This window comes from Gambusia affinis, linkage group LG17 (genome assembly GCF_019740435.1).
Source record: "Gambusia affinis linkage group LG17, SWU_Gaff_1.0, whole genome shotgun sequence".
Taxonomy (NCBI): Eukaryota; Metazoa; Chordata; class Actinopteri; order Cyprinodontiformes; family Poeciliidae; genus Gambusia; species Gambusia affinis.
This window is the reverse complement of record NC_057884.1, coordinates 24,719,056-24,732,658: the sequence shown is the minus strand read 5'-3', so window position 1 is coordinate 24,732,658 and position 13,603 is coordinate 24,719,056. Positions and strand designations below refer to the sequence as shown.

The 13,603-nt window shown below is 38.6% G+C and overlaps 1 protein-coding gene across 2 annotated transcripts; it reads right to left on the bottom strand.

The window, feature by feature from the left end:
- Window positions 1-33: 33 nt before the first annotated feature.
- On the bottom strand, window positions 34-12,372 carry LOC122819754 (spindlin-1-like). Of its 2 annotated transcripts, none has more exons than XM_044096744.1 (8): window positions 12,169-12,372; window positions 7,197-7,263; window positions 6,721-6,829; window positions 6,516-6,564; window positions 6,298-6,433; window positions 5,835-5,952; window positions 5,050-5,283; window positions 34-4,976 (listed from the first exon to the last, which is right to left on the bottom strand). In XM_044096744.1, the coding sequence occupies exons 3-8, from the start codon at window positions 6,758-6,760 to the stop codon at window positions 4,777-4,779; spliced, it is 777 nt and encodes a 258-aa protein (XP_043952679.1). In that variant the 5' UTR covers window positions 6,761-6,829; window positions 7,197-7,263; window positions 12,169-12,372; the 3' UTR covers window positions 34-4,776. The 2 variants fall into 2 exon arrangements, with proteins under 2 accessions (XP_043952679.1, XP_043952680.1); XM_044096745.1 differs by having other exon boundaries at window positions 12,206-12,372.
- Window positions 12,373-13,603: the final 1,231 nt, after the last annotated feature.

The following is a 13,603-nucleotide window of genomic DNA, read 5'->3' as shown; positions in this document are numbered from 1 at the left end:
AATTTGTATTAAAGAAAGACAAAGCACACAGTGTAAGTTTATCCATTAACAATAAAAATTATTAACATACATATTTGAACATACAAAAACAAATATTACAAGGCAGAAGGATGATGGAAGGCCCAAATCGCTCCAACAATAACCACAATAGTCTGATATCACGTACAGCAAAATGAGCTAAACCAACCGAAAGCACAGCTCAGTGATGACCCGATGGCGTGTTTGCTAATTAAAACAGTGTCCTGCTGAGATGATCAGTCATACGCTTAATAAAAACCAAACAGCTGCACAGCTTCAGAGACCCAAAGGTCACTGGGAGAATATTTTTTTCTATACATATATATGAACAGATGTGATATTAGCCGTTTTCTGCCTCAGTAACTAGCTACGTCACAGGAGTACACTCACACTGAAGGTTTTACATACGCCATCATTTTCTGTCGAGCCAAAAAAAAGGCACCAAATTTTCCCCCAAATAAACTGTTCAACAGTGACAAGATTTATATATTGATTTTATTTAGGACTTTTTGAATATTGGTAATAAAAACAGAAATGAAAGTCCAAAGCTAAACGTTAAGCTAGCAACATTTTGAGATTTGTTGACGCTTAAGAAATCGTATTGGTAGATTTTTATAGGGATGTTCCCATCTGAGAGACTTTGAAAATCTGAAAATCAGCAAACAGGGTTCTATACAAGTTAGCAAATGGCTACTTAGCTTGTATAGAATGCCATTGTACTTTTAGCTTTATGCTAGTTGTCATGTAAAACAACAAGGATTACTGTATGGTAAAATTATCCAGAACAAAAAAATGCTTAAAAAAACCATTTGAAAACATTTTGACTCAGTCTTGGTTCTTTGTTAGCGCACTGCAGCATTTTATGCAAACACATAGTATATAACAGAATTAGCTAAAATGAGCTGGAACATAATGCTAAAACACTTTCAGCCAAATAATAATTACCATGGAGCAAAAACTGTCATAAAAATTATTTCTGGACCACTGCTATTGAAATTCATTAACTGTCAAAAAATAAAAATAACGTTGTGCCTATAATTCAAAGATGAAAATTATTCTTTAAAATTTGTCAGACTGAAAACGGAACAATATTAAAATTTTATTAGCAAATGTAATGTTACATAAAAATGAAAAGAATTTAAATGAGAAAAATTGACTTTCATGTTAAATCTGTAGTCACTGATTAACATTGAGAGAACTTCTAAGCTAACTTGCTTAGTGCCAACATTTTGTTTACTTTTTCTGCTATAATGTTCAGATCTCATTTAGATAAAAGTTTTAACAACTGACTGAGTTGTTAAAACTCAGTTGTTAAAACTTTTATCTAAATGAGATCTGAACATTATAGCAGAAAAAGTAAACAAAATGTACCACAACTCATCCTGTTAAGCTTTATTTTACTCAACCTAGTCAGCATATAGCTAACTAGCTTAACTTAGCATTTATCTAGTACCATAGACATCTAAGTCGTATGCTAGTTAGCCTACATGAAAATATACCATTAGCTTTAAACCACTGCAGCTATATTTTTTATTAACTTTGTGATTGACAATGTTCAGTATATGTACAGTTCTTCAAATTAAAGAAATTAAAGCTAACATGCATTTGCTAACTAGCAAGATGCTATTTAGCATGTGCTAAGTAGCCATATGCATGAGTATTTTAATTTTTTTGCCACAGTACTTTTTAAAATTTTGTCATTAATATAAACACAGATCTTGTTTCTCCTCATATAAACAAAACAAATTTATACCTTAACATTACTGAAGACTTTTTATGACAGTTATGCTAAATGCTACAACAGTTGAGCAGTACCACTGAGATTTTACAGTAATGACAATGAGAGGTACTACAAAATAAAATACTGCATTTAGAATAAATTAGTTTGTTATTATGGAATATAACATGTTAATATTTACAAAATCAAATTTTTTTTCCATTACTAATATTTTTTATAACATTATGATGAATGTTATAAAGATGCTTCACAGAGAATAAACGGTTTGGTATCTGAAATCTGGATGTACATTTTATATATTTTTGTTGAGAAACCACATAAATAAATAATATATTTGAAATAGTGAAGGAAATTAAATTGCATTTTTAATGTTTTAACCATAAAGAAGCTGCCTTTCTGCATTTTTGCTACTTTTGTCAGTAAGATTGGGACATCCCATAATCTACATGCCTGATGTGGAAATTAATCTGAGAAATCAGTGGAAAGATTTAAAACGTTTACTTAAAAATTCAAAGTTTCTGCCAGCCAGAAAACAAGTTTATGGAAAACCTTCAGTCTGGACTAAATCCAAAGTAAAACAATAAGTACATTAGTGAAAAAGAAATTTAAACCTTCAGTGGATGTTCATTTACTGTGTACATGATTTAAATAAAAACCTGTCCAGGTTAAGTCTCGGCTACTTTTGTTGTAGAGCAAAAAGAAACGGGACCAAACAAAAATTAACCTCCAAATGTTTCTTATTTTCAGCTCCAAAGCTGATTCGTTTCTCCTTTCATTTCTGACTTCAGAAGCCCAAAATCTTCCAAAATCATCCCGTCAAAAATAAACAACAAAACGACAGAAAACGGGCGAATCTCCGGCCTCCTTTTTCCGTCCATCGCTCCTTCATTGACGACTTAGAAAAGACGAACACGATTCAATTTAAAGGCTTGAGTGAAATCACAAGAAAAAGTTGTCAGATCATTTTAAACACCAAACAACTCAACGACAAGAAAGGGACTTCCTTTTTTTTTTTTTGGCATCGATCAAAAACAAACAAACAAAAAAAAAATACAAAAACAGCCACGTTTTTTTTCTTCACAGTTTTTACCTGCAGACGTCTTCAAGACAAGAAGTTGTTGATTTTTTTCTCTGGATGTTGAATACTTTGACATTGAGCCTGTGTAGGTAGCATATAATGGGATGAAAACGTTTGATTGGTTTATCTGTACAACAGCTGGATGTTAAACACTTTCACCAGTTTTCTACCAACATGTCCAGCTACTGTTTGACACAAACGCTCAGCAGCCTCCACAGTTTTTGGCTTCCCTGGTGAAGAAACGAAACGAAGGCATGAATTATTCCAGTAACAACCTCAACCTAAAAAATGTTAAAAAACTCAACAATTAAATTTAAAATCTTAATAAAAAAAATAAAAATAAAAAAAACACTCAATTTTGATGCTATAAACGTGCAGGGCAGTAGCTGCATTTCTACTAAACATTTAATTGCATAATTCAATTTTTCGAAAATAAATTCATTAATTTATTCATTAATTTGGAAAAAACAAATCTCTCGTTTTTCAATAAAAGGTTTTGGTGCTATGCTAGCAACAGGGGGATTTTGTGGCCCTATGAAAATTGATTTATTTTGCAAAATGCAACAGAAACAAATGTTTTTGCTTTATGAGTCACGTGACCAACAACCGGATGTTGCTACTGGTGGAAACCAAGAAGATGACAACAGGAAGTAGTTTTAGAGTGATGGTGCTGAACTTATTCAAGTGTGATTTTATTTTAATTGTGTTCATTATGCAATCAAAACACCGCAGTTTTTAAACATTAGCTGAATATTGACAAAGATTTGTGCAGGTTTGTAATGGAAAAGCAGTTTATGACTGAGCAGGAACAAACGCTACAGGATGTTTCTGCTGTGAAACAAATGAGAAAAACTGTTAAGTTTGGTGGAGGATGTGTGATGCTGTGGGCCTGTTTCTCTACCGTTTAATTCTTTGTAATGTCAGGACATCTGGAATAAAAATCTGATTGCCTCTCAGAGAAAACAGAGTTTGGTACTCAGACTGGCGCGGCCACCAGGGGTGTCAGGAAGTGTGGAGGCTGATGTTTACAGATGTTATTTTCTTTATCTCAGAGTTTTGAAGGATATTTTTCATGCCCAACTTCCTGTCCGTGATTAATCTGTGACTAGGCAGCTTTTATTTTTTTTAGAAAAAAATTCTGCACTGAATGTCATTTGTGATGCGGAGAAAAATGAATCTCAGAAAATGAACTCAATCAGCTAGAATTTGAGAAAAAGGCCAAACATTAAGTTTTCTATTCTTAAAAATCAACGTTGGGGTGAGGGCTTGTTAATTTGTGCTAATTGATTAATTTCTAATTTTTAAACAATGAAAAAACAGGTAAAATATTTTCTTACATATTTTTAAACTATTTTTTCTAGGTGATAATACTGATCCATGGTACAATTTTAAAAATTTCTAATTATTTGTCGGTGTTATTTTTGGCAGAAATGGGCCTCCATATATGCTTCTTGATTAAAAAGGATCATAAACACTGAGTTAAAGAGTCCAAACAGTGTAACTCCTTCATTCCCAGAACTCCAGTCTTCTTCTTCTTCTCTTTATTTGATCAGAGAATTTTTTTCACTGGAAATCAACAAAGTTCAGGTTTTACTTCTTTTATTTTTCCAGGCGAAGTCGGCTACCATGGATCTGCTTTGCTTCAACAAAAAACCTTCATGGTTTTTCCCCAATTAAAAAAGTAAACGGACCCGTTTCTTCATCCTGGAAGGTTTAACGGCTTCAAACCAATTCAAGTGGAACGTAAAATGAAATGATAATTTACTGCGAAGGGTTTTGAGACGCCCTCCACTCGCCTTCATCCCGTTGGGAATAATCTCAGTGTTTTTGTCTTGGATGGTCGGATTAACGTGTGCTGGGTTAAATGCTTCAGTCGCGTCGGCATGAGCTGCTGCTTCTTTTTACTTTCCGTCACGTCGGGGTGGCGCCGTCCGCAGAGTCTTTACGAAGTCTTGACCAGGTCGTAGACGTAAATGAGGAAGTCGTCGTCGAACTTGATGAAGTAGACGGACGGCTTGGCCTCCACCTGGTGGATGACCATGCCTGTTCGTTTGCCGCCGTCCTCTTTGGCGTACTCCACCTGCTTGCCCACCAGGCTGTCCACCACCTCGCCGGGCTCCCGCTCCGCCGGGACGCTGTCGTCTGCGGACGCCAAGCGACACGTTAACCTCGACGCACGGGAAACTCTGAAAACACCGAATGTGAGCGGACTCACTGGAGTCGGGCATGATGCGCAGGTCGCCCTCCTTGTAGTCGTCCAGCAGCTGGTACATGTACAGAACCGGGTCCTTCTCGTAGGTGATGTAGAACCAGGTGGTCATGATGGGGGCGCGGGCCAGAACCATCCCCCTCCACTCCTCCTTCGGGCCCTCCTCCGTCTCAAACATGTGCTCCACGGCCTTCCCGATCATGGTGTCGGCTAGGCTAACGTCCGTCAGGCGCGACTTAGCTGTGGACAAAAGACTCTGTCAGACATCTTGTCAAATGTTTCAGCTCAAGAATCTTTACATGAGGAAAAAATTAAGAAAATTCACACAAAACAAGGTTTATTATAGGACTTCTTAAAAAGTTAGAGCAGCTAACTAAAACGCTAGCTGCGCTAACATTATAGCACTAATCATAAACATCGGTTTTGCTAACACTAAAACACTAAACCAATATGGTACTGAACAGAAGCTAATGCTAAAGCGCTACATCCAAATGGTATTTAGTGGAAGCTAATGCTAAAGTGTCTTGTATAAAATATTACTTGGTAATAATATATCAACTTTACTTAACTCAGTATCTAAAGTAAAGTTTTTTTATGTATTAAATTTAGTTTTATCAAATGTTTTCATTTCCTATTCAGGAACCATTATCAGAAATGTTTAGTGATTTGTCCAATGATGGGGAAAATTTATTGAAAAGATCTAAAGAAACATAAATGTAAATATGTAAACATAAATAACAAAAACTCTTAAAAATACAAGATGAAAAATGTTTTTGCAGTGTCGTTCTCACTGAGCCGGTCGGGCAGAACCTCCAGGCCCTGAACCCGTTCGTCCTTATGCAGCTCCAGGCCGTAAACGCAGTCAAACCCGTCGTACTTTATCAGGTAGAGCGACGGATTCACAGGCACCTGGTGGAAACAAACGATAGTTTAAACTCCCAAACCTCCCTGTTCATCTGTCAACTAAAAACTATTAAATGACTTGTTGAATGATAGTTTATTAGATTAAAATTAGCTCCAGTCGATTAACTAATGACTTCCGCTTAAACTCTCTTATTGTTGTAGTTTGTCCGCCATCCAGCAGAGGGCGCCGCTGGTCATCCAGACAGATAAAGAAACAAAAATGGCGGCGGCGCTATGACAGAACGGGTCCAAACTTCTTTGACTATTTTAAAGTCTAAAAGTCGACTTTAATGTAAAACTTCCTCAGTGTTTCAGAAGCGTGTTTGACCCGGCGGGTTGGACCCAGATCACCTGATCCAGAACCGTTCCCTTCCACACCACGTGTCCTCCCCCGTCCTTCCAGATGTGCTGGATCCTGCAGCCCACGATGTTGCGCCGCGGCTGGGACAGAACCTTGGTGGGCGGGCCCAGGCTGCTCTTATGCTTTCTGCAGGAGCAGACAGAACCAGTTAACCGGCCCGGTTCTCCCAGTCAGACGGGGAACTGGGAGGCTGGAAGCTTCTACTCACTTGTGTGGATTCTTCTTCTTCATCATGTTTGCAGAAACACCTGCATGCCCTGAGGAAGGATTCAGAAACACCGGTTCTACTGGACTTCCTCTGATGGAACCATGGTGGGAGTGTGTGTGTGTGTGTATGTGTGTGTGTGAATGCGTGTGTGTGTGTGTGTGTGTGTGTGTGTGTGTGTGTGTGTATGTGTGTGTGAGGCAGTGACCTGCATCAGCTGTGTCTCTGTGACCCGGTGGGCTCTTCATTCATCTGGAGGCAGAGGGGCAGCCGGGCTGCCTCACCACTGGGCTACAACCAGAACCGGGTCTCCAGGTCTGGAACCACACAGAGGGGAGGAGGGGAGGGGGTTGGATGACCTTCAGATGACCTTTAGGATCCATTTCAAAAGTTCAGAACAGATTTTACTGCACAGAGCATGAAGATGGATGGATGGATGGATGAATGGATGGATGGATGGATGGATGAATGAATTGTGGATCAAATTGATCCTGCTAGAAGTTCCTCTCTGGAGGTCAAAGGTCATTTCTTATTTCAGATCCATTGACGTCCTAAAGACCTCTCAGAAAGATCTTTTTAGTAAAACCAACCAATCAGTGAGCTTCAGCTCCATCTCTCTCTGCAGGCCTCAGTTGGCAGGTCAAAGGTTAAAGGTCATGACAGGACGGCCTGGTAAAGTCCTACCTGATCTCAGGAGGAGAGTGGATGGAGACGTTGGTCCTTCAGCTCCTGAACTGAATCAGAGTCAAACCTGGAAAACACAAAATGGTTCAAACATTTTAAACTCAAAAGTTTTTCATTTTGAAAGATTTTAGTTTTAAATCAGAGCTTCAGCTCCAAGCAGTAAAAACATCGACTAATCTTCAGTCTAAATTAAAACAACCTGGAGCTGGACGGCTAATTAGCATTAAAAACCTTGAAAACCACAAAAAAGAAGAAAACGTTTGTATCCAGAACCCAGTTCCTGTTCTGGCTCACTGGTTGGGAATATTTAATAAACTCAATTTATTTGTTAAGTCTGATCCAACTTTCACCTCCAGGAATCTTAGAAAAGTCCTTGACAACCAGAGGTCTAGTCCAAACAACGGATTCTGGCAGATGGCAGCCTGGAGGTCAAGCTAACATGTCGGGGAGTTTAAAATGTTTCTCAGTACATTTCAAAGGATGAGTGAAGGAGGGAATTTCAAACTATTTATGATTCAAATTTATTTAATCCAGTAGAAAAAACCTGTTTGAAATGCAAAACGATGAAAACAACAGAATTCATGGAAAAAAATTAATTATTGTTGACTTAATAGCAACAAATCAAACAATGAACATTACAAAAAACACAAAATTCTGCAACCGCAGGAAAAAGAAGCAAAAGAGAAAATGTTGCAATTAGCAAAAAAAAAAGAAGCAGCGAGTTTAAAAAGCTCCATAAAACAGAAATCCTCCAGGCCAGCAGGGGGAGTCGATCACCAAATCACCAGGCACAAGTAAAGATGGAAACATCCAGGAGAAAGTTTGGAGGAAGAAAGAAAACTTATACTTGATGTTTTTCCAGACTCCCCCACTGGCCTAAATCAAGGCCTGTTGCAACAACCAATCAATCAACTGATGCACATTTGATATCAATCATTTCAATTTGCATAATTTATTGTTTTTCTACTAAAAACTGGATGATAAAAGTTTTCAGTTTGGTCATTTCGTCTCATCTAAACTTTTTTTTGAAGGACAATTTTGTTTACAGAGACGTTATAATTCATTTTATTTGTTGTTTGTTTGTTTTGGATATTTTAAATGTTCATTCAGTGTCAAACGTTCAGTAGAATTTAATTTTATTGATCTTTGAGAATCTGTTCAATTATATTATTTTAAAATGATCTCAGAATTAAAATGATCGTTTATCACAATAACGTCTGAGATAATTTATCATCCAGAGAAATTATTTTCACATAAACCTTTTGTTTAAATAATATTTAACACTAAATCTGTTTAGTTTTTGTACTTTTTGTTTTGCTTTCCACTAAAAACGTCAGACATCTTTGGAGGAGTTTCAGTTTTTGTCACAAAAGAAATTTATTTCTAATCGTACGAAACGATAAAGAGACGGGAGGAAACAACCCGGTTCACCGAAAGTCAAGAATTATTCAGTTTTGCAGATATTTCTGATTTTAATTGAAGAGTTGATCCTAATATGTGAAACGCTGATCCAACAGTTCCTCCGTTAGATGATGAGGTTCTGTTAACGGTTCGGGTTCGGACCCAGAGGGGAAAACGTCCCGAACACGGGACCTTAATTATTGATCAGTGGATCCTGTGAGGAGGCGTGTGGTGGATTATTTATCTGCAGGTTCGGTGTTACGTAACATCTTCCTCTCTAACCGCTCAGCCCCTTAAAGAAACCAGACCAGAACCAAACGGTTCGGCCCGATTGGGACCCTAAGAGAGGCGGGATAAAAGGAGCTTTTATTCCTCTAAAAGCTTTATGACAAACTTGTTTTTTTCCAGCTGAGGAGATGAACAAACCTCAAACACATTCCTGGCCGACCAGAACCTCAGAAGGTTCTGCAGAAATGGGCCACAGCTGCTGGTGATTTTCCTCCAGGCGGGCCGGGCGACGCGCTGTGACTCATCGGCTGATCCCCAGAGAGCCGGATGATGCCGGACGTCACCATGAAACCGAACACAAACCGGGTCGGCGCCAAACGCTTCCACCTCCATCCGACCTCAGACCGCAGCTGGAACAGCGCCGCTCGGTTCTGGACAAACAGAGCGACTGCGGCCAGAGATTTACGGTCGGTACCGGTGATGTAAGAAGGTCTGTGCAGAAAAATGCAACGTTTTTTCCTCCTCCCCCAAAAACATCTGGATCGGCTCTAGTTCTGCGCAGGTCGTCCTGCAGAGTTTCCTGATCCAAACGGTCGGTCAAGTGGATCAGAACTTCCTCCCAGAGACAACGAGACGAGACGGACTTCTTTACGACATACTTACTCAGCAACATGGAGGCCCAGGGAAGGAGCATAAAACAGGCAAATGTGAAACATGTGCATCCAATCTGCACGTTTCACATCTGATTCATTCTGAGGCTGAATCCCATTTCAAACGTTTGTTTCCATCACTTCATTATCTGGGTAGAAACTCAAATTCAGTTTAACGATGAACCGACTGCAGCTCTTCTTTTAAAAAACCTGATCTACCGATTCCCATTTTGGACGATACCGATTTATTTGTCTGAAATGTTGCTAAGAATAGCAAGAAAGTTGCTGAGTTGGCAACAGTGGGGTGACTATTGTTAACTATAAACCTCCAGACATGACCTGGTGGGCGGAGCCAACAGTCAAACCTCTTTCACTGCAGAAGAAGACATTGGCTGATTCCAGACCTTTGCTGAAATAGAAAAGATTGATTTTACAAAATTAAGGAAACCAACGCCAATAAAAACACACCAAGTTGATTTCAAACAAGCTAACACAGCACTTCATCCCCATGGTGGGACATGGTGGTGGCAGCATCATGCAGCAGGAATTCTTTTTCTGTGTTCAGCATGAATAATAAAGCCGACAAGAAAACGACAAACCTAAACATCCAGCCAAAGCTTCAGTAGAAGGTTTAGATCAATACTTCTTCATGAGTTAGAATGGCCTAGACAAAGACCTGAAAAATCCCATCCTAACTGAACTTGAGCTGTTTTACAAAGAATGGAAACAAAGTTTAGACTCCAGATGTTTAAAACTGCTGGAGACAAACCCTAGAAGACCTGCAGCAGAAGGTGGTGCAACACGGTACCAAGTCAGGCGGCCTGAACACAAATGGACCAAAAGAATTGTTCAAACTGATGTACCATCTGCCTGCAGCTTCACAGTCGGGTCTACAACATAAAATCCTAATAAAAAACACATCAATATCGATGGTTTAAGGAATGTGAGTTGTATAATTGCAAAGTAGTCACAGGAATCTGAAGAAATCCTGCAGAGTTGTTTTTAGGTTACGGATCGGATTGCTCTTTGCCAGCCTCTTTGGAACAACATCAGTGCCACAAAAGAGTTTGTGAGATGCTTCTTTAATAACAAGCCAGTTACTGCCTTACTCCATACTTCCTACAGAGCTTCTAGATGCATCTAGAAGTGCAGTACTGGATTCAGGATCACACCTGCTCATCCATGTTTTAAAGGGCCGCCATGTTGGATCAGACCAGTAAAACTGGGACGTATCAACAACTAATATTTATTTACATTTTAGGTTCTGACCTGAGCAGTTCATTATTTTATGCCTCCTATTATCAATTTATAAGGTGTTAGATTCATGCTAATGTGTATTTAAAGACATAACTTCAATTCTTTTTTAAATATATTAAAAATCTCAAATCAGAAATCTCACAATCTGCATGAAGTCCCACCGCGACCCCCTGAGGGGCCGGGACCCCTATGTTGAAAACCTCTGAATTAGAATCTCACACAGAATGAAATGTTTCAGTTTCTTTCTGTTAATGTTCATTATTATTGTTCAAGGGAAATGAAAGCCAAAGTTTCAGTCTAAAAAGAAACAAAAGGAAGATTTTTCAGTCCTGAAATGTTCAGTTGCATCAATCCTAAAATAAATTGAGAAAATTTAATGTGATTCTAATTCCATATTTTAGGGATTAATTACACACAAAATTTAGATTTTGAGAAATTTTGTTGAATACAGAAGTTTTATGTTATGTCCAACAAAGTCCTAGAGCAGTCCACAAGGAAGGACAGTCAGAGTGGAAAGTTGAGTGGAAGGAAAAAAATCAAGTGGTGTACAACCACATTATATTCAAAAAGCTGATATTTCTGTACATGAAACTTATTTATGCATTTCTTTAATGTCATATTGTAAACGTTTTAATAAATCTGTTCATCATTTAAGCAGAAACACTTAAATGAATGTTTAGATGTATTTAATAAATGGAGGGGAAAAATCAGATTTTTCTGTGTCTGGACTGATATTAACTAATCTCTGGTTTTCAAACGGGGTGTGTTTGGAAAATGAAGCTTCACTTCCTGTCAGTGACATGTCTGCTTTCTGATTGGCCCGGAGCCGCTTCACCTGGACTGACCAGCCCAGGTTTCTGAGGACAGGCCGCCTTGTTTTCTGGTTCTGGTTCCCAGACATTCAAATCCGTTTTCCAACAACTTCTTCCTGCTCCTACTGCTGCATTTGAATATGACAATGCACCAAAATGCATCATTCAGAGGAAGACCTTGAGTTGAAAACTGCATGTTTTAATTGGTATTTTTGTTTTGCTGCAGTCATTTTGGATTATGAAAGCCAAAACGCAGCAGCTGCTTTGACTGTTTGTGTTAAAAATGTGACATTTTATCATGAATGTCTGCAGTGAGAAAAGGAAAAAGCAGGTTCTGCAGCAGGGCCAGCGTCAGCCATGTTGCTCGCCTTTTCCCTTTATCTTTATCAGTCCATTATAAACGGATCGTACGGGTAAAGGGGGCGGATACCCGCCGCAGTCCACTCAACAACAGCGGGACAGTCCGAGAGTCCAACCCGGGACCGGGACTGTCCCAGACTGGGAGACAGCCGGGGTCTGGGTTCGGTCTCCGGCTGTCTGCTGCTGCCTCTCCCGCCCCTCCCCCTCGGCGGGAGAACGCAGCCAACAAAACGAACGCTCCGTGTGTTGTTGCTGGTTGTTTACCTGCAGGCAGACCGGGCAGCTCTTCCTCCGGTCTTACCGTCAAACTGGGTAAAAGGAAGGAGACCCGGCGGGGAAACGGAGCGGTTCCTGGCCTCCCGCTGGTCTGTCCGCACAGCCCGCTCCGACTTCACAGGAACCAGAGACACTTCACGGCCATCTCACCTCCAACGGTCAAGATGGAAGCAGCGCGGCGCCAAACATCCGGCTGAGCCTTTCAAAATAAAACCCGAGAAGGACATCAAATCAATAGTTTTTAATTGTTATTATTCGAAACTGAATTAGTGCCACCACATACAGGAAAACATAATTTAATTGAAAAAAATTATATGTTTATTTAATTTTTTAAAACATATTATATTCTAACATACATTTTTAATCTAAAGCACTTTTTAAATTTTATTGCATAAATAAAACATTTTAAAATGTATTTACAATTCAGTAAATCTGCTTTCTGATTATCTTCATTTGTCAGATTAAAAATACTTCTTGAAAATAACTTTAATCAATCATGTTTATTTATACAGCACATTTCAGAAACAAAACAGCACATAAAAAATAAAAAGGAATAAAACAACACAAACATCATCAAAATCTTTACAGGTGGTATTATATATACTTTTAATGATGCCACTATTTATTTATTTATTTATTTATTAGATGTAGCTTAGTTTTTATTGGTCTGATACATTAGTCTAATCTTCTTCTTGGCTGTAAATTACAGAAGGAAATTTCATAATATTTATTGTTACATGATGTGTCTAACAAAAAAAATATAATTTTATCTATTTATTTATTTATTGATAAATCTTTGCCATTAAGGGCTGGATGTGTGTTTTTGTTCCATCAGAATTATTCATTTGTCTCCATTATATCCAGTTGCAGTTGCTTAGTTTTGGGTATTTTCTTTGTAAATGAAAAATAACTGATTCATATTTAGTTTGCAGTAAAATCCCATAGAGTAAAATCATAACAATAAAATGTACGGGTCCATAGATCTGTGGAGGTTAATTTTATTTCATAATGTTGTCAAAGACTTTGCAGTTATTGCTTTGTTAATATTCAACAGTTATTGTGATTCCAGTTGAATTTGTACATTTTAGTCCAACTTTAAATTATTAATTTATTTATTTATTTATTTATTTATTTATTTATTTATTTATTTATTTACTTTTGCACAGTTTTACCTCTCCGTGTGCTGAATTTAATAAAACTGCCTTTTATTTTTGGTTCGCTGACCGGACTTCCGGTCGTGGTGCCGGCCCCTTGACGCCCCTCCCTCTCCCTCTCGCTCTCCGCCCCTGCTGCCTGCTGCCAAATAGTGCGACCGAGAGGAAACACAAGAACCTGGACTGGCGCATTACGCTGTTTTTCCCTGCTGAATAGTGATCCGTCCTTCGGTTTAATGCGACAGCGGAGGAGACAGACAGCCAGGAGA